Source organism: Eublepharis macularius, chromosome 4, assembly GCF_028583425.1.
Source record: "Eublepharis macularius isolate TG4126 chromosome 4, MPM_Emac_v1.0, whole genome shotgun sequence".
In the NCBI taxonomy this organism is placed as follows: domain Eukaryota; kingdom Metazoa; phylum Chordata; class Lepidosauria; order Squamata; family Eublepharidae; genus Eublepharis; species Eublepharis macularius.
Genome location: NC_072793.1, coordinates 169,116,897 through 169,137,924, shown reverse-complemented (window position 1 = coordinate 169,137,924; position 21,028 = coordinate 169,116,897). Strand labels below are relative to the sequence as shown.

Here is a 21,028-nt window from a genome sequence, read left to right as displayed (position 1 = left end):
ACCCTGCCCTCCTCAGTGTCAATTCTGAAAATCTCCAGGAATCTCACAACCTGGAGCTGGCAACCCCACACGGTGTAGTGGTTTGGCTGTTGAAAGACTCTGCAGCCCCCTCCCACCAGGCTCCAGCCACCTGCAGGATCTCCCAACCTCTGGCACCTGATGGATGCTTCTCTGAAGCTCCGGGGGCCTGTCTGGATCTTTCCCAGCCCCCTCCCTGTGACAGAGAAGACAGCAATGGAGTGTGCAGAACTGCGAGATGGCCTACTCAGATGTAAGCCCCCCCCTCCCCAGGGCTTCTGCCTTCTCCTCAGGGACCCTCACGTTAGGCGCAGGGATGGGGTTGCCAGCCTCTAGGTCGCAGCTGGTGATCTCGAATTAGAATGGATCTCCAGATGACAGAGACCAGATCCCCAGGAGAAAATGGCTCTTTCAAAGGATGCACTCTACGGAATCACACCTTGCTGGGTTTCCTCCCCTCCTAAACCCTCCCCTCCCAGTTTCAGCTCTCAAAATCTGCAGGAATTTCACAACCTGGAGCTGGCAACCCCACATGGGGAATACAGGTTAGGCTATGGACAGATTCTGCAGCTCCCCCCCCCAACCAGGTTCTCGTCACCCACAGGATATCACAGCCTCTCACTCCTGATGGACAATTCTCTGGAGCTTCTGGATTTCGCCATGCCCCCAGCCCTTCCCTGGCCTTTTAAAGAAATTCTGCAGGGTGTGGCTGGTTTGATCCCTCCCCCTGCCTAGCGAGGCCAGGATGCCAGTGCTACTCTGCCCGCGCCCCCCCCCCCACAGGCCCTGCAGTCTCATGGCTGCCTTGCAACAGGCCTTTGCAGCCCAGTGGGAGCAGGGGAGGGCTGCCCACATGGGCTGGTCATTCCTGCCTGGCTGCTACTGCAGTGAGGCGGGGAAGGGCTGTCCATCCTGGCCGTCCATGGGGGCTGGGGACACATGACAAACGGGTGCCCTTCTCAATCCCAGATGCAAGCCTGGGTGGCAGCTTGAGAGCCCGGCTGCCAGCTTGACAGGTGGACAGCTCTTCCCTGCCAGCGATCCCATCAGCAAAGGGAAGGGAAGTGGCTGCCCCTCCTATGACCGGCCACCGACTTGACAGGTGGGCGGGCTTGTCCCTGCAGCCAATCCCGGCTGGAAGGGAAGGCAAACCGCTGCCCCTCCTGCAACCAGCCACTGGCTTGGCAGGTGGGCGGGCTTGTCCCTGCAGCCGATCCCAGCAGCGAGGGGAAGGGAAGGGGCTGTTCCTCCTGCATCCTGGCTGCCGGCTTGGCAGGTGAGGAGGCTTGTCCCTGCCACCCATCCTGGGGTGGCGAAGGGAAGGGAAGTAGCCACCCCTCCTGCAGCCTGGCTGCCGGCTTGGCAGGTGAGCAGGCTTGTCCCTGCCACCCATCCTGGGGTGGTGAAGGGAAGTGGCTGCTCCTCCTGCAGCCTGGCCATCCCGATTCGGGCAAGCAGTTTGACGAGCAGGCCCTTCTTCCCTAGCCTATCAAAGCAAGGGAGGGAGGCGGGCAGTCCTTCCCTCAGGCACACAAACTGCGCCTGCTCCACATTAGCCGGTGAGTCATTGGAAACCCGCTTACAGAATTATGTTATAGGATATTGCTGTGGTTATTTCAGGCTACCTGCTCTCAGTGTAAAAAGTACTATTCATACTAATTTTACTTGCTAACAGGTATTTTTACCTTTTCTTAATTCTTCCTTTTTCTTATTTGATCTGTGTCTCTCTTTTGCAGCTGCAGATTTGAGGGAGATGGTGAGTGAGAAAGAACCAGGAAGGGCAATTATAGAAAGAGATGAAGATCTGGAGAGAGAAGCAAAATCTGGGGATGAATTAGTACCAAAGAGGCAGCAGAGAAACAAAAAGGAAGCTAAACAGAAGCAGAGGAAGAAATTGCTTTCGCATCAGAGCTGGAAGATTCCTGAGGTCCCGGGCCAAGATGAAATGCTGAAGAGAAAGAGAAAGCATAGGAGTCCCATGAATAGCAAAGCACTCAGAGGTAAAAAAAATCAGAACATTACAACATGCCGGAAAACATATAAATGCTTGGAGTGTGGAAATACCTTCTTTCAGAATAGCAAGCTAGCTAAACACCAGAGGATACATAGAGGGGAGAAGCCATATAAATGCTTGGAGTGTGGGAAGAGCTTCTCTCTGAACAGCCACCTAAAAAGACATCACAGGGTTCACACAGGGGAGAAGCCATATAAATGCTTGGAGTGTGGGAAGAGCTTCTCTCAGAATGGTTCCCTAACTAGCCATCAAAGGATTCACACAGGAGAGAAGCCACATAAATGCTTGGAGTGTGGAAAGACCTTCTTTCAGAATAGCAAGCTGACTAAACATTGGAGGATACACACAGGGGACAAGCCATATAAATGCTTGGAGTGTGGGAAAACCTTCTCTCAGAATGGCTCCCTAACTAGCCATCAAAGGATTCACACAGGAGAGAAACCATATAAATGCTTGGAGTGTGGGAAGAGCTTCTCCCATGGTGGTGACCTCACTAAACATCAAAAGATTCACACAGGGGAAAAGCCATATAAATGCTTGGAGTGTGGGAAGAGCTTCTGTCTGAACAGCCACCTAAAAAGACATCACAGGGTTCACACAGAGGAGAAGCCATATAAATGCTTGGAATGTGGGAAGTGCTTCTCTCAGAATGGCTCCCTAACTAGTCATCAAAGGGTTCACACAGGGGAGAAGCCATATAAATGCTTGGAGTGTGGGAAGAGCTTCTCTCAGAATGGTTCCCTAACTAGCCATCAAAGGATTCACACAGGAGAGAAACCATATAAATGCTTGGAGTGTGGGAAGAGCTTCTCCCATGTTGGTGGCCTCACTAAACATCAAAAGATTCACACAGGGGAGAAGCCATATAAATGCTGGAAATGTGGGAAGAGCTTTTCTCGGAATTACTACCTAACTAGCCATCAAAAGGTTCACACGGGGGAGAAGCCATATAAATGCTTGGAGTGTGGGAAGAGCTTTTCTCGGAATTACCACCTAACTAGCCACCAAAGGCTTCACACAGGAGAGAAGCCATATAAATGCTTTGAGTGTGGGAAGAGCTTTTCTCATGGTGGTGACCTCACTAAACATCAAAAGATTGTCACAGGGGAGAAGCCGTCTAAATGCTGGAGTGTGGGAAGAGATGTTTTCAGAATTATCACCTAACTAGCCATCAAAAGGCTTACATGGGGGAGTAGCCATATAAATACTTGGAGTGTGGGAAGAGCTCCTCTCAGAATGGCTCCCTAACTAGCCACCAGAGAGTTCACACGGGGAGAAGCCATATAAATGAATGGAGTGTGGGAAGAGCTTCTCTCAGAATGGCCCCCTAAGTAGCCATCAAAAGGTTCACATGGGGAGAAGCCATATAAGAGATTCTCTAGGAATGGTGCCATAATTAGACATCAAAAGGTTCACATGGGAGAGAAGCCATATAAATGCTTGGAGTATCAGATGAGGTTCTCTTGGAATGATGCCCTAACTAGACATCAAAATGTTCACTTGAGGGAGAAGCTATATGAATGCTAGCAAATAAAGTATAATTTATCTACTACTGTCCACTACTTTTAATTGGTTGTCAAAAGATAAAAGGAAGATCTGTGTTTTACAACCGGCTTTCAAACTACAATAAAATTCATACACAGTTCACTAGAACATGCATATAGTTAAAGAGTATAGTAACATTTTTTGAGTATATTGGTTATCTGACTATGTGACAGGAAGGGTGATGCTAACCATTTTTCGTGAACTTTGTGTGATGGTGTGCAAATAAAGGACTGATATTGACCCATCTGAGCAGGTTGGTGTGATTTCTGGGGGTGGGGGCAGGAAAGATGGAAAATCATTCCTTAGCCTACCCAGGTCACTGTTGCTCCAAGGAAGCACCTAGCCCTGTGACACATTGTCTAGAAGTGCACATAAAAGCCTATTTTGAGCATTTTTGTTCAGGCTCCTAAGATCTCTCAGGTCCAGTTTTGGCCTGCCACCCCATTAATTAGTTGCACCTGTGTGCCGTTGCTCAGACAAGGCGGCCTTGACAGAAAGGGAGTCTTGGTTTCCTCATGTCCTCTTTCTCTGTCTCAGCTTAGCAATGCTGATAGCAAGTGACTTCTGATTGGCTGTCACTGCTAGAAAGGTTGGCACTGCACTCTAAATCTGGCTTCACTCTCACTAGGATTTGGTTTGACCATCTTGCCTCTATCCTTTTGTACCAACATGTCAGAGACTTTGTGCCCTGTCAGGCCTGAAACGACCAGAGCTGCCTGGCTTGGGTTTTGGACTGCGTTGTGAGTACGAGCAATCAAGCCTTTCAGAGAAATGCAAGTTAGCCAGCCTGGTGTTTAGTCCGTTAGTCTTAGATAGAAATAGATGAAGTTGTTTGTTATTTTAATTGCCTTTTGCTCGTGCCTTCAGAGTGGTTCCTGCAATTCTGCATACACTCTCTAAAGCTAATAAACAACTATTATATTTAAGCCTTGTGTTTGAGGGTCTCACTGACTGTGTGCAAGATCCCCCAGAGCAAAGAACCCGGAGACTGGTGAGTCTCAAAATAAAGTTGTTCAACCTCCCAGGAGGACTGCTAAGGGTCTGAATGGCTATGATCAGTGCTTGGAACGGTGGCCAGGGGGGTTGAACTTCCAGACACATATGCGTACACCTATGCGTAAGAAAACCAACATGCTTTCCCTTTACAAGTGAATCTGAGCACCAGAATATGTGCAGTCTTACAAGTAATGTGTAACATGTTTGTAATGGAATTACTCTTTCCACATGACCATTGTAAAGAAGTTAAACTGAGAGAGAACAATCTCAGTTACAAGTTGTGAGCCACCAAGCAGCCTGGTACACCCACAAAGTCTTCTGCCTTCTCGCCTGGTGGTTCTGGGACTTCTCTCTAAGCCTGGGCAGTGCCCGTCCTGATGCCGCTCGGGATGGCTGCTCCCAGCCTTCCACACCACTCCCGGTTGCCGTGGCTGGCCGGTTCTTCCCTAGCCTGCCATCAGCGCAGGCCATCTCTAACCACTCCCTGGCCTTCTCCACCCATGCCCCACCCCTGCTGGGTGGGTGGCACCATGGTGATGGCTCTTTGGCCCCTTGGGGCCATCAACCTGTCAGTGGAGTTGACAACTCGGGTGGGCTTGTCCGGGTTCCTGACTGGTCTGTTAGTGCCTGCCGCCTTGGTGGCAACTGCTGCCATGCTTCCCATGGCCCTGCCTTGCAGCTGATCGGTGGCCACATCTTGGGTACCCTGGCTGGAAGCTGGCCTCCTCACACCTCCCGCTGCCCTTCCCTGTCACCGGGCCAGAAAAGGGGCCAGCGAGGGAGTTGAGGTGGTTGTTCTGGGGGCTTCTCTCCCAGCCTTTCCCCTGCTAGGGGGTTGGCAACCAGGTGAAATCCAGACCCACGTATTTTGGGAAAGGAAGAAACATTCCATCTCTCCATCCTATGTTCTGTTTTATAATGTTCTACTATACACAGTCCCCTTAGTTTGTTCTAACACCCCCTCCACAGCCTTCTGTCCTAATAAACATGCTCCAACTCCTATTCCAGCTGTCTAATTTTGAGGAGAGGCAGCTAGAACTGATGCCATTGGATTTTCTCCCATCTCCATCCACCCAGCACTGCTTAATTCAGACATTCACAGAACCAGGGCTTTTTTTCAGCTGGAACGCAGTGAAACGGAGTTCCGGAACCTCTTGAAAATGGTCACATGGCTGGTGGCCCCGCCCCCTGATCTCCAAGCAGAGGGGAGTTTAGATTGCCCTCCACGGTGCTCCAGCGGGGCCACCAGCCATATGACCATTTTCACCTAGGGCGATTTAAACTTTAAAAAAGTTCCAGCTGACCCAAAGTGACGTCATTGTACGGTCTTGAGTTCCACCACCTCTTTTCCCAGAAAAAAGCCCTGCCTGTCCCCATTGGATTGCAGTACAGTCGCTTCTGTTTGACTTCTCCACAATGATATCTCCTGCCTGCAGGCCACCCCGATCATGTGGGACAATAAAAAGCTGATATTCTCCTCTCCTCCCCAACATCTTTAGAGAGCTTCCTTGGAAGTTCTCAGGCTAGGATTTATGGAGTCCCAACCTTGATCCTAAAGATCCTCCTCTCAAAAACCCTTTTCAAATGCCTTGGATTGAACTACAGACTTCCGACAGGCAAAACAGGAGCTCTGCCACCGAGTGAGAGCCCTTTCTCTGCTCTTGTCTAATCACTAGTGCCGCTTTTCCTCTCCCCATCAACTTCATTCATACAAGCTAAGGACAGGGAGAAGTACTCTGAGACAAAACAGAAAGACTGGAGAATAAGGGAGCAACTCCAGGGATCTGCTAGTAAGCATTCAGTTTACCTAGGACAAGATCCCCCTCTTCTGATCACAGCCTTTTCCAGTAACAGATTTCTCCTGATATTATTTGTTCAATGCGTTTGTTGTCAGTCACTGCAATATCTAGAGATAGGGGAGTTGTATTCTTTCCTCTGAAGGCAGTCCTGAATTCAAAGATGGGCGCAAAGGCAGTCCTGAAGTCAAAGATGACGGCAGTCCTGAAGTCAAAGATGGGTGCCCCCATTCTCTTCCTGATTCATGAAAAAAGGGGAATGATCCTTACCAGAAAGGCTGCAGCCTCATTATTTTCTTTCATGATTTCCCAGTAAAAAGCTCTTCGCGCTGCATCCAGCAGACCCCATTCCTCCTGCGTGAAGAAAACTGCCACATCCTTGAAAGACATTGGTGACCCCTGGAAGAGGAAACCCTTCCCATTTGATCATGTCTTTCAATGTCTAAGCATTTAGAGATGAAGACAGAAATCCAACAGGCCAGTAACTGGATGTTAACAGAACAGACCAATAAATAGATGGTTGTTGTGGATTCCCGGAAAATCCACAACAACCATCATTCTCCAGCCGTGAGAGCCTTCGACAATAGACCAATAAATAGCCATAAAAATTAAATGTTTTTTTTAAAGCCCTAAATACTATTGTTCTTGTTTTACAACAATGCTTGCTAGGAAAATTGAAGGCAGTAGGGGAAAAGGCCCCAAATGAAATAGCTTGACTCAATAAAGAAGGCCACGTCCTCCATTTTACAAGATGTGAGCAGGGCTGTTAATGATAGGACATTTTGGAGGTCTTTCAGTCATAGGATTGCCATAAATTAGAAGTGACTTGACAGCATGTAACAGACACCTAGACTGGTTTATGTGCCCTTTAAGGGCGAGGAAGTTTCTGCAACTCAAGAAATAGAAGATAATAATCAAAAACTTATGGCTGACCAATCGCTTACTGCCGGGCCTGCAAAACAGAGATGTTCCACCAGGCATACGGTTGAGGTTGTGGCTCCTTTTCTGCCGGTCTCCTGTTGAGTGGAGATTGTAGCCCTCTCCTCCAGATTGTCTGCTGACCCACTTATCAGGTATGCCATCACTCATCCCTTGGGATGTATTTTGGGTTCAGTACATGGGTTGCTGTTAAAAGTTGCTGCCTCGTGCATTGATTTTTCTTTATGTCTTCATGTTTTAATGTGATTAATGCATTTGTTGTATTTTAATGTGATTTACTGATTGCTCTGAACCCGCTTGTGGGGAAAACAGGCTCTAAATTTAATAAATTAAATGAAATAATAATAATACATTAAGAAGAGCCGTTGGATTTCAAGTTGAAAGAACAGGAGAGGGGATTATTCTTTTGTTCATAATGAGAATAAAATCAAGATGGCTGCGTGAAACTCGTGCAAGGATCCGTAAAGGACTGAGAGCCTCACTCTGTGCTTCCCATCTGCTCTCTCTCCAGCCACCCCCTTCCCTCTCCCATATTTAGGGGCTCTTTTCAGGTAGATTTCCGCCAACCCCCCACTCATCTCCACCTGATTTTGCCCAGGATCTCTTGGGGGAATCCTAAACTCCCGCAGATACACAAGAGCCGAACTCTCCCTCCCCCCAGTGAAAATGAAGGTCCCTCTAGAATCCCTTTGGATCCCCCTCAATACAGGGAAAGGGGAAAAAAGCCACCTGGCTGAGCTCCTCGTCCCCTCTAGGAAAAGCAATCTGGGCCGGCCGCCTTGGGTCTCACAAGGGCATCTGGGAACTGTAATTCTCAGGAGGAGAACAAATGTGGGAATTTAGCAAGTGTTTTCATTCCAGTCATGAAAGAGTTAAACTGTTTGTGTTACCTACTTAATTAGTAAACATACTTTGAATGTAACCATTAGAGCTTCGAATAAGATTCCCGCCATAGAAAGGGGAGTCACTAAGCATCATGAAGTAAGACTAGGATTTTCTATTGGGCAGTTAGTTTATTGGGGGCAATTAATTGATGCTATATACTGAAGTTTTATTGCTCTTTGTTCACTTCTTCTTCCACTTCTACTTCACTTCTTCTTGTCTCTACTCTAAGTCACTTATCTAGCAAGATGTAGTCAGCTTAGCAATTTATTATTTTCTCCAAATGTAACCCTAATTTTTTATCCTTTAGTAAAGTGTGTGTTTGTCAATCTATTCTCATTACTTCCAATGCGCAATCTTTGCACAAACTCTGCTATATTTTCCTACAACAAAGCACAATAAAACCATGAAGATTTGGGCAGAAACGGTTTCTTCTTCAGTGGTCTCTCATAGGAAGCCTCCCCACACAGGGACAGAAGAACCAAGGAACCTTCTCTTCCCAAATACTTCGGTATTGTTTTCCGGGATCTCTCTATTCACACAGGCGATGACTGGAGAATGAGAAAGATAAAAAATATCATTTTTCATTGGACAAAACCAAGTGTGAAGAGTTGAAAGGAAACTTCAAGAGTTAAGGTGGACCAAAGAGGTTGGAGACGATGGATGGTTCCATTCCTTGCCACGGAGATTTCCATGAAGTAATTTACAGGGCCAAGGAAACATATAAATGCTTGGAGTATGAAGTGAACTTCTCAGATCAAGCCCCATATAATACACATTTGCAAACGCATAATGGAAAGAAGACCCGTCACTGCTTGAAGTATGAGAACAGCTTCCCATGCTGATCAGAACTCCTTAGACATCACAAAATCCACACAAGAGAGAAACGGTATAGCTGCTCAGACTGTGGCAAGGGCTTCTCGCATAAAGTGTACTTTAGACACCACGAAAGAACGGCATTCATAAGAGAAGCTATATTTATGCTCAGAGTGTGGAAAGGCATTCAGATGTTGCAAACCGTCTCTACTAACCTGGCTGACAGGGGGAGAGGATGAAGGTATGGGAATGGGCCTCCCAGGCAAACTCCCAGGGAGGTGCGACGATGTCACTGATGTCATTGCGCTGCCTCGGAAGCACTCCTGAGCTTCCCCGCAGGCTGGTTTGGGCCCGAAACAGGCCAAATCAGCCTGCTGTGAAGCAGGCGTGCCCTTGCACCTGCATGGTGATATCTCCGGAAGTGACATAACTAGAAGTGATGTTGCTATGCATGCACAGGGCTTTTTTTCAGCAGGAACGCAGGGGGATGGAGTTCTGGAACCTCTTGAAAATGGTCACATGGCTGGTGGCCCCGCCCCCTGATCTCCAGACAGAGGGGAGTTGAGATTGCCCTCTGTGCTGCCAAGGGCAACCCACTGAGTTCCACCACCTCTTTCCCCAGGAAAAAAAGCCCTGTGCGTGCACAAGTAAAAAAAATAAAGACGACAAGAGGTAAGAGCCGGGTCTCCCCTGCTCCCACCAGGAGGGTAAGGGGACCTGGCAACCCTAGTTAGGGCCCTTAGTTACACACAGAAGAGTATTTTTAATATTTGCTGTTTGTCTGAGGATCTCCTTCCCTAAGGAGGTTCAACAAGTGAGCTCTTTCTTTTCAGGAAGCTGGCAAAAACTTTATTTTTCATTATGTAGGGGAGAATCAGCTTCTTGATGATATGAGAACTCTCCCTCTGTTACTGGCTGAAATCAATGTGACCAGCCAACATCCCAAGATCAAAATGGCCACCATGGGTGTAGGTGAATGCTGATTTCACTGAGGACTGTTGCATGAATCAGGAGTAGACCTGCCCATCAGCCTTTTCTGGTGGCCCCCACAGATACTGTTTTTACAAAGTAATACATGCAAAGTGGACAGAAACTGGTATGGTTCAGGGAATCAGACTTATGGGTTTCCTTTCAGGCTGCCCCATCTTTCCCTCATGATCTGAACACTGCCGAGGGTTCTTATTGGGATTGCCAACAACAATGTAGGCAGGACATTGGAACATAGCTTCAGTGCAGTGATATAATGTCGTTCTGAGAATCCCCACCCATCACTAATCCAAGCGTTGCTGCCAAAATCATCCTTAAACAATTGGATACCACTTCCTTGACAGATTAATTATTCCAAATCTCAGTAATCAAGGAGAGTCAGATATTTAACTATCCTTTTCTCTCAAATCCATCTATCAATATCAATGTGCTCATTGTTATCAATCTTGCTAAAAACAACACGGAGCCTCCCCTTTAATATCGCCTAACTTCATCCACCTTTCATCATACATCCTGTAGCTGCCCAACTCTGCAAAGTTTTCTTATAGTAGTGTTATCAGATTGAGCAACTCTATGTAATTTCTTCAGTTGTGTTATCAGTACTAACATCTCTAACTTTGCCAACCCTAAACCACCATCTCTAAAGTGAGAATAAAACAAACCGCTAGTGGTGCATATTGGAAGATGCAACCACTTTTTAACTACAGCTTGCACTACATCATCAACAGGGCCTAGCTGAGCCATAAATAAATCAACATGGTCAGCGATATACAACAACCTTGGAATCACATAATTTCTCAAAAGTTCTACCTGCTGCATCGGTTTCAAAGGTGCACTAGTTATCCTGACTAACCATAGCTTAACCATGTCAATAGAATTTACCTCCAAGGATCCAGCTTAACTCCTAAATATTTTTGTTCAGAGCCTAGCACAATCATATGGAGTCTTTCATGACTGATCTTCTGTTCAGCACTACTATTAACACCATACGATCCCTGACATGGACTAACAAAATACCTGTGACACTTCTCAGGACCTGGATCCTTACCAATATGTTCAGGGAAGGTGACACCAAATGATAGTGCTCCTCCTGTAACTTAGAGTGTCATAGTTACTCCTGCTAAAAACAGAATCTGATATTTATTCCATTTATACCCTCTTTTTCTACCCAGTGGGGACACAAAGCAGCCTTACAGCAGCCTTACATCAGTCTTCTCTCCTCTGTTTTATCTTCACAACAACACTGCGAGGTAGAATAGGTTAAGCGTGGAGATGGAGATGGGTGTTTGGGGAGATCTCAAAAAGCCAGGAGTTGAGAGTCAAGCTTTTAACAACAACAACAACAACATTCAAATTATATACTGCCCTTCAGGACAACTTAACACCCACTCAGAGCGGTTTACAAAGTACGTTATTATTATCCCCACAACAATAATCACCCTGTGAGATGGGTGGGGCTGAGAGAGCTCCGAGAAAGGTGTGACTGACCCAAGGTCACCCAGCTGGCTTCAAGTGGAGGAGTGGGGAATCAAACCCGGTTCTCCAGGTTAGAGTCCTGCGCTCTTAACCGCTACATCAAATTGGCTTTTAAGACCTGAACTAATTTTTGAGGAGAATGGTGAGATTTCTTTCTAAATACAGAATTAGCTAGCTTTACATCTTTTGGTTCTTTTTAGCATTCTGCTTCTTCTATCTGTCTACTGATTTACCAAGTATGCCATGCTTTGTAGGACTAATGCTTTAGATTTTAAAGATTCATTTTAACAACAATTTTTGACTGTGAAAGGACTGCTCAGCAAATCCTACATTGCAAAAAGTCTGCTTTGGTTTCTACTGCAGGACCACCCAGGGTGACAGTATAGAACAGGCTGACAGGTTGTAAACAAATAAATAATAATCACAGGCAGTGACTTTGAGAAAGGTAGTCCTTGGCAAACCCTGCCTGTTTCCTCCCCCCCCCCCCCGTCCCTGCACACCTGCAATATGGGAATAATACTGGCCTTGGATTGTTGTATATTTTGGCAAAAAAGTATATAAAAGCCTTGATAGCTGTAAAGGCTCAGCATTATTAATCTGAATCAAAATATTGTGCTTTTATTACTTGTAAATAAAAACAGATATTTGGTTTATCGTGGAAACACCAAATGTATTATTTCTTGTTCTGCTTTTATTTTGCCTCCATATTTTACAAAGGTATTTTTTTGCAATGTGAGATTTTAAAAAAATGTTGATGAATAGGTTTTTAACCATAATTCAAAACAATTTCAAAAGAATACAGAAACAAGCTCTATAGTCACAGTAAACACATTTAGGCAGACACCACTGGAGGGGATACAAAGAAGGCATGTCTTCTACAAACTTAGGTGGAATATAAACAAAAATTGAACCTAATCATGACTCAGGATAAATTTAAAAATCCAAAGATGTATTTGTTCATTCCTTTACTGGGGAAGACCCAATCCATGAGGGTGAATGGATTTGCAAAGAACACAAACTTGACATGTGTGAGGTTGCAGATTCTTTCCCTTGCATCTCAGGTAAAAGGGTCTCAAGACACAGGTGTTAGAGGGAACACCCTCTCTCCTTTTACTGTTTTTTCACACTCCATTACCTCTTCATACAAAGCATAACCGAAATACAGAATTCATTGTGTCAATGGCTGCTATCATGTTTTTTTGTATTTTTTTTAAGTACTGTGGTGGCGTTTTTTTGTTGGGGGAAAATTCCCAAGTAACAAGTCTTAGCCATGGCACTGAAATGGAGCCTCCATATTTAAAGACAGTCTACCCAAATTTTAAGGCGCTAGGGACAGACACAGAGGAAGACAGCTGTCCGCCCGCCCTCCTCTGTGGGCTTTCCCGCTGCCCACGGGGGAAGAAGGATGTTGGAGGAGATGGAGATTTGGTCTGAAGGGTTAAGAAGGTGACAGAGCTGAGGTTCCTAGACTGGATGCACAGAGGCGGGGAAGAAGCAGGGAATACCTATTTCTCTTTTCGGGGTCTGGCTCTGTTTGTAGGAGAGCCAGGAAAAAGGGGCTGGCGTCAGACTGGAAGACGCCTGGAGGGGTAAGGCGCGGGGAGGGAGGAGGAGACGATCCCTGGGGCAGGGCCGCCCTGCAGGGCGCGAGGAAGGAGGCGGACTGGGGAAAGCCTGCAAGGGTAAGGGGCGGTAGGGAAGGAGAAGCTCCCCCGGGCTGGGCAGCCCTGCAGGGCCGTCTCTCTGGGCCCCACATACAGAGCAGGGCCAGGAAGGAGCAAGTCAGGCTGGCCCCCTTCTCTGCTCCCAAGGAGGGTGGCTAGCTCTGGATTCGCCCCCTTCAACCGAGGCTAAAGGTCCCGTGAATGGAGTGGGGGGGGCATTTGCCTGTCTGCGCTCTTCAAAAGAATCTTTTCCTTATTATTGGAAGCTTTTCATTTTTACCAGGGTATGTGTATTCATAATACATTACTACTATAAACAACAACAACAACAACAACAACAACAACACATGTGGGGAAATGAATCCACCTGCCCTTGTTTTCACCACAGAGAATGAAGGATTTGCTTTGTTGGTTCTGGCTTTATTTTAATAGTTGGGAGACCATAAGCAGACCATAGATAACAGATTTTTTTTGAAAACTATGATTGGGCCACGAAACGCAGCAGTATCTGAGCACAGAGAAAACCAGATAATCTGAAACATGTAATCCTCTTTCCCTAGCTAAGCTTTTCTATTTGGTGTTTAATAGACTGACAGATATTTGTTATCGGCCCAAGGTTAGTTTTGTAGCCTCTGTTTTGACCAGGCTGCTTGCGCTGGTGTTTTAAGCTTAACCTCTGAGAGCCAAGCTACAAGTGACACCTTACACAGTTAGGACACTTGTCAGCTTACCTCAAGTTTTGATGGGAAATGTAGGCGTCCTGGTTTTACAGCTTGGCTCTCCATTACAGCTGCAAGACCAAGATGCCTGCATTTCCCATCAGAACTTGAGGGAAGCTGACAAGTGTCCAACCTGTGTCAGGCATCACTTGTAGCTTGGCTCTGAGTATTTATAGAGTGTAAAAGCCAACATTCATAAAGAACAGAGGAAAATTTTTACATAGGTACTCGGGAAAAGAGGCATATAATCACATTCCATTCCATGAGATTGGTTCCCACTTGGCTTTCAGGACCAGAAGGAAAGCCCTCTGTGGCATGGGACTCACAAATCTGTAGGGCAGCCGGTCCTGTTACACTGCACACATGAAGCTGCCTTTTACTGAGACGATTAAGGCCAGTCTTCTATACTCTGAGCTTTCCAGGGTCTCGGGCAGAGGACTTTGCATTCCCTCAGGCTTGATCCATTTAACTAGAGATGCCAGGGATCGAACCTGTCACCTTGTGTATGCAAAGCAGGTGCTCTGCCACCGAGCCACAACCCTTTTGGCCTCTTGCACTCATTGAAGCAGGGATTTTTTTGACGGTGCTGCCAGGCAAACAGATAGAACTGCTTGCGGCTGATACTGGAACATTCGCTGTATGTCTCCTACCAAACAGAACTGCCTGCCTGAGAAGGTCAGAAAGGATTTGGCCCTCCTTTCATTTTACAGGCTGTATAGGAAGGAGTTTTCTAGGAAGGTAGAGGTGGGGATCCAGAACCTTTAAATCAGAATCTTAATAAATGCATTTAACAAAGAAGTGGACATGTATATTCACACTGATGTTGTTTTATGAATAATTTGTGCATGTGGGCAGAAAAATCACATGGGGGGGGCTGTACCAGGATCTGACCATTCCAGTACGCCTCATCTTCCTTTCTCATTTTTTTTCTTTTCTCTGGGGAGAAGCTCCCTCTGGAACACAGTAACATATTCTAGAGTTTTCTTTCTTGCAGCACCATTACTGAGGGATCCTTCAGAGGCAAAAATGGAGAAGGAAGATGCTACGAGAGCTAAATTGGAGAGAGAATCAGACCGGAGAGGAAAATTCCCTCATATTTTCCAGGTTGAGAGTATTAAGGAATTTCTTCAAAGGAGACCAGAAGATCCCAAGAATCAGCAAGGTGGAGAGGGTTCTCTTTCCCTTGTGCAGTGGGAAGCCCAGTGGCAGGAATTCCTCAGGACAGTGGAAAACCCTCACTCAAGATGGGGAATCCCACATTTGCCAGAGAAACCTTCACCCTGGAAGGATACCAAGGCCTTTCTGGCCTCCTTTGAGCAAGTGGCCGAAGCCTGTCAGTGGGCCAAGGAGGAGTGGATGACACGACTCCTGCCAGCCCTCAGCGGTGAAGCCAAGAAGGCCTTTAACAGTCTGGATATCACAGACAGAGAGGATTATGGGAAGGTGAAGGCAGCCATCTTGCGAGGGGATGCCCTGAGCCGGGAGAAGCAACGTCAACAGTTCAGGTGTTTCTGCTACCAGGAGGCTGAGGGGCCACGAGGGGCATATATCCAACTGCAGGAAACCTGTCGTGGGTGGCTGAGAGTAGAGAATCACAGCAAGGAGCAAATCCTGGAGCTCTTGATTTTGGAGCAGCTGCTGACTGTCCTGCCCCCAGAGATCCAGAGGTGGGTGAGGGAAAATGGCCCTGAGAGCTGCTCCCAGGCAGTGGCTCTAGCCGAGGAGTTCCTCTTAAGGCAGGAGAAACAGGTGAGGCCCTTCTGTTGCATGGGTTCTTACTGCAGGATGGCCTGGAGTGAAGCAAGAAATTCTGTCTCTCTTGGGGAAATAACAGGCCTTGATGGAAGAGTCTGTTCCCCCCTGAAACAGCGGGTCTTAGGAGTCTGTTATTTCTAGGCTCCTGCCCCTTGCCATCTTCACTGGTGACAGGTGTGGCCTGGAGAGTCCAGAAGATTTTTTTCACCCGTATCTCCCCTCTCCTGCTGTTCTGTTGGTGCCAAATATGTTTGAGGCCTTTTGGTGGTGGTGCCACCTTAGAGTTAGGATGCTGCACCCTAGCAGTTCAGTGACATACAGTGTATATCTATGTATATAAAAATGTTGCTTTGAAAATAGTCTATCATGAAGGGATTTAATTCATATTAATGGCCAGATCTTGGTTTTTCTGAAGGCGACAGCAGGGATCGTCTCTGAGTCAGGCTGGACTCCGTCTGAGTACAAGCAGAGGCAGCTCTTAATGAACATCAAAGAAGAGGAGAATGGAGAGGCCAGCCCTCTGGGTAAGAGGGGATGGAGGCTTTCTGGGACATGAGATCTGGGATGCTCAGAAGCTCTTTCAACGGCTGAGCTCAGCAGCGGCTTCTTTTTGCCTTTCAAGAGCCATTGCAAGTCCAATTTGAAAGGGAGAGGGGGAGCGATCTTCGGTCTCTTATTTTTCTTTCATAAATATAGGAAGTTTGTGGGAGGTGGCAGATGGGAAGAATATGAAAACTGCTGTAGTGAAGGGCCTGGCTGGGGAAAAGGTGAGATCACCTACTCGGTTTGTGTGGAGGGGGTGAAACTCTGATGGAAAGAACGAAATGCACACTCAATGAGGAGTGCCAGATTTGTGGCTTGGCTTTTCGTGTTGGGGCTGATTGGATCTTTCCCTTTATTCTAGCAGGATTTGTAAATGTTGGGGACTTCCAGGTTTTCTCATTGGAAAAAGCCAAGAATGAAGAGGCTGACGAAAACTTCTGGGATCCAGGCAGACCAGATAATCCCAGTCCTTGCCAAGGAGGGGGCTTGCGCAAAATCCCAATCCAAGAAAGATCAACCAATAACAGAGGGGGAAAAGGCCTCAGTGCTCACAAGAGAATCTGCTCCTGGGAAAAAGAAAACAAAAGTGTGACTGTTGGGAAGAGCCCCATACAGATCTCAAATATTATATCTCAGGAGCAAGTTCCCTCAGGAGATAAACCGTATAATTGCTTGGAGTGTGGAAAGAGCTTCAGACGGAGAATGGCCCTTGCATCACATTCAAGAATTCACTCTGGTGAGGAGCCATATAAAATACCCCAAAGTGTGGAATTATCTCTTCTGATGCAGCAGGCTTTGATGTACAGCTAAATTTTCTTTTAACATATGTTTAAATGTACAGCAGGAAGAAGCCGCAAAATATGTTGGGTGTGGATCAAAGTTCAAGTGCAAATTAGATCTCCTTGCATGATTCCTAATACAGTCTCTCTGTTTATTCCCACAGGGGATGATCAGGAGATTGAGGATGATGAAGAACTGGATCGCTTATCACCAGATGAAGCCAGGTGTGCGGAGTGGAAAAGAAGCTATACTAATCGAGGTGGACCCAAGAAACAGAAAGGAAGCCACATGATTGAGAAGAGGGATAAACCCCTTTCTTGTGAAGGAGAGGATTTCCGTGAAGTAATTTACATGGCAAAGGAAGCATACAAGTGCTTGGAATGTGGAAAGGACTTCTCAGATAAAACCCAATATAATTTTCATTTGCAAAAGCACAATAGAAAGAAAACCCATAAATGCTTGGTTTGTGGAAAGAGTTTCAGGTACAGAGGCGAGCTTGTTGGACATCACAGAGTGCACACAGGAGAAAAACCGTATAGTTGCTCAGTCTGTGGGAAGAGCTTCCCACATAAAACAAATCTTTCGCATCACCAAAAAATGCATTCACAAGAGAAACCATATAAATGTTCAGAGTGCGGAAAGATTTTCAGTTGGAAGAACAATCTTCAACAGCATCAAAGAATCCACACAGGGGAGAAACCTTTTGAATGCGCAGAGTGTGGAAAGAGATTTGGTTGCAGATCCCACCTTCAACGACATCAAATAATTCACATCAGAAGAAATCATTTAGGTGTTCAACCTATGTCAGGACCTTCTCTCATATTTCATGGCCAAAATGTAACTTCAGACTCCATTCCACAATGAAAGTACAAAATATTTAGGTCAGCAATGGAATGTCCTGAGAGATTAAAATGTTCTACCACTGGTTTTCACTGCTGCAATTTTTTTAATATCAGATTTATGTCCATTTATTCTTTTGTGAAGTGACTCACCTGCTTGTCCCATGTAGAGCGCTGAAGGGCATTGCTGACGATGGCATATTTAACACTGGTTGATGAACAAGTGAATGACCGTGAGATGTTATAACTAGTCACTATTAAGCCCAGTGACTGTGTTGCTAGAGTGAATATGGGGACAGAGTTGGCGTCTTGGTTTATTGCAGTCCCAGAGTTTGTGTCCATGTTGGAAAATGCATTGTTGTCAATGATGAATTGTTTCATGTTGGTTGCTTGAGAAATGCTACCTAAGAGTAGTAGTTCTCAAGCAGAGAAACTTCAATGGAAAATTTGCAAATTTGGAATAATGGATCCCCATGGTTGAACTGGGACATAGGATTTTTCTCATATTACAGATGCTGATTTTCTGCACTTTGCTCCCATGATCTATCAAGCATGTGTAATAGCTAGCTTCCTGATGCTCTAATTTACAATGTGCCTCCCACTGTCTGCCTGGATTAAAAAGATCCCTTCCTTTTTCCACTCATCATATCTGACAAAGGGAGCCTCGACTCTCAAAAGCTTGTACCTTGGAAATTTAGTTAGTTGGACCCAAGTCTTGCTCTTGTACTACAGACCAACACAACTACCCTCTTGAAACTAGCTGAAAGGTAGGTTAGGCTAAGAGTATGTGATTGGATGAAAGTCACCGCATGAGCTTCTACAACAGAGTGGTGATTCAAACCTGGGTCTCCCATGTCTTACTCTGAAACTCTACCCACTACACTATACTGGCTTGTGGGGGGTGGGGGTGGGCTGCCGTTCAACAGTAGCAGGCAGCCAGGCCTGGGTGAGATAGTCTGGGAGGGATCAAGACTGAGCCCAGCAGAAAGGGCGGTATGGTGGTTTGAAAGAAGCAACAGCTCGCCTTCTCCCACCAGGCACCTTTCGAGGAAGGCATATTCCCACAACTGCAGGAGGACCACATGTGTACTGTAGGGTTACCAGCCTCCAGGTAGTAGCTGGAGATCCCCCGCAATTACAACTGGTCTCCAGGCCACAGAGATAAGTTCACCTGGAGAAAATGGCTACTTTGGGGGGTGGACTCTATGCAATTATGCCATGCCAAGGTTCTTTCCCTCCTTAAACCCCACTATCTCCAGGTTTCACCCCCCAGATCTCCAGGAATTTCCCAACTTGTAGCAGGCAACCCTAGTATACTGCCTTCCTGTCCCCTTCCTTGTGCCCACAGATCAATTATCAGGGGTGAGGAGGCTATAGGTGTAGACATTGCTGGGATACCCATCAACTGTACAGTGAAGTGTATTGTGGGAAGGGTCAGTGATTCCAAGGGTTGCCACGTCCCCTTACCCTCCGGGTGGGAGGCAGGAGATACATGCTTCCGGTACAGTGTGATGATGTAACTTCTGAGAGAGATATCATCACACAGGGCCTGTGCCGCCCTGGAAGCACTCCCACACTCCACAGTGGGCCAATTTCAGCCCATTTGGGGACTAAATTGGCCCACTGCGAAGTGCAGAAGCTCTTCAGGGTCCTCCCAGCAGTGCTCTCGCGCTCTGTAGTGGGCCCAATTGGGCCTGTTTGGGGCCAAAATCGGCTCGCTGAGGAGCATGGGAGTGCTGCTGGGGCAGCATGACAGGCCCTGGAGTGCTCCCACGCTTCACAGCAGGCCAATTTCGGCCCAAAACACGCCCAATTCAGCCCACTGAGGAGCACGGAACCACTGCCATGAGGTTTCTGAACAACTATTGCGTTTCACAGTTGGCCAATTTAAGCCCCAAACGGGCCTGATACAGCCCATTTGGGGCCCAAATCAGGCTGCTGTGGAGCACAGGAGCATGCCCTGGGAGGCATGTTCCCCCACCTTTTCCCCGTCGGCCAGGTAAGCAGAGGATCCTCTGCCCCCAGCAAGGGACTGACAATCCTAGTGATTCCACATCCCTGACCAAGATGACATTAATGCCCATCCCATGGACAGTAGAGGGCACTCTATAGTACACACTACTCTCCAGCCAGATCCAAAAGGCGAAGTGAGGAATAGCCAGGAATAGGAAGAAAGGCAACCCCCCCAACAGCTGCTTCTGGGTAATTTTCAGGGTAAACAATACATCTAGAATTTTCACTACAATGGAAACATGGCTCCTATTTCTGTACTGTGCAAATTCTCTGATACTTCAGCAAGTCTGTTCCCTGACTGCTGGTTTCTCCACAGTCTGGGTAATAGTGTGTTTTCTCTATGAACATCTGGATGTCTTTTAAGATTGGATTTATTGTGTAAGCTTTCTGCAGGTTCTGCGCATTTGTGTGTCATTGTGGCAGTGTAAATTCTCCGGTGTCTAATGGGGGTGAGTTCTTACTGAAGCTTTCCCCATTCTCATTTATATGGCTTCTCTCCTGTGTGGACTCTCTGATGCCTGATATGGTTCAGCTAGTCAAGAAAACTTTTTGCTACAATCCGAGTATCAATATGGCTTCTCTCCCATGTGGATTCTCTGGCATGAGATCAAGACGGTACACTGGTTGAAGCTTTCGCTGCAATCGAAACACTGATACAGTTCTTGCTTCTATGGATCTTGGGATGCTAGAGAAGTGTTGAGTTCACACTGAAACTTTTTCCACACATGAAACATTTACGTGGCTCCCCCCTCCCCCAAGGGTGTTCTGTGGTGGACAATAAAGCTACCGCTCATGGTGAATTTTTCCTCACAGTGTGGCAGGTTCTCCCCATGTGAGTTATGAGTAGAAAATGTGCTTACTTCCTCCTCAAGTGAGAAGAAGGGTGCTTAAGCAGCAGAGACTTTACTGTTGTCATAGCAGTAAAGCTGCAGGCTGCCCAGGTATCCTGGAATGTCCTTGTCACATGCTTTGGTTGGGGGCAGAGGGGATTTAACCTCCCTAATATAATTTTTCCTACTTTTCAGGCTTCCTTAAAGACAAAACATAGACCCCTCCCAATATCCAGGCATGCCGAGTCCCCTCTATTCCAACAGTCTGGAGATAAGTTATAATTCTGGAAGATTGCCAGCCCTTATCTGGAGACTGGCAAACGTAGTTTTCTCTGCTAAATCCTCCACAACTGGTGCACAACAAATAGGAATCAGAGGAATGACCCCTCCCTACTTGGAGGAAAGCACAACATAAA

The 21,028-nt window shown here is 46.6% G+C and overlaps 2 protein-coding genes across 2 annotated transcripts in view; both read left to right on the top strand.

The window, feature by feature from the left end:
* LOC129327806 (uncharacterized) overlaps positions 1-3,788 on the top strand; it is a 79,128-nt gene extending 75,340 nt beyond the window's left edge. Inside the window, exon 15 of the mRNA XM_054976561.1 lies at positions 2,112-3,788. Within this exon, the coding sequence (XP_054832536.1) occupies positions 2,112-3,196 (1,085 nt within the window). The 3' untranslated portion in view covers positions 3,197-3,788. The remainder of the gene's footprint in view (positions 1-2,111) is intronic.
* A 9,319-nt stretch (positions 3,789-13,107) lies between these two features.
* LOC129328890 (zinc finger protein 436-like) lies at positions 13,108-17,847 on the top strand. Its single transcript, XM_054978199.1, has 5 exons — positions 13,108-13,151; positions 14,847-15,601; positions 16,023-16,131; positions 16,512-16,886; positions 17,094-17,847. Exons 2-5 carry the CDS (start codon positions 14,879-14,881, stop codon positions 17,792-17,794), a joined length of 1,908 nt encoding a protein of 635 aa, XP_054834174.1. The 5' UTR covers positions 13,108-13,151; positions 14,847-14,878; the 3' UTR covers positions 17,795-17,847.
* The last annotated feature ends 3,181 nt before the right edge of the window (positions 17,848-21,028 follow it).

What these genes read in the sequence shown, in the direction of transcription:
- LOC129328890 (XM_054978199.1), top strand. Translation starts at nt 14,879, where the DNA reads ATGGAGAAGGAAGATGCTACGAGAGCTAAATTGGAGAGAGAATCAGAC. An exon ending in TCTTAAGGCAGGAGAAACAG is followed by an intron (nt 15,602 to 16,022) that starts GTGAGGCCCTTC and finishes GTTTTTCTGAAG; the next exon opens with GCGACAGCAGGGATCGTCTC. An exon ending in ACATTCAAGAATTCACTCTG is followed by an intron (nt 16,887 to 17,093) that starts GTGAGGAGCCAT and finishes TTATTCCCACAG; the next exon opens with GGGATGATCAGGAGATTGAG.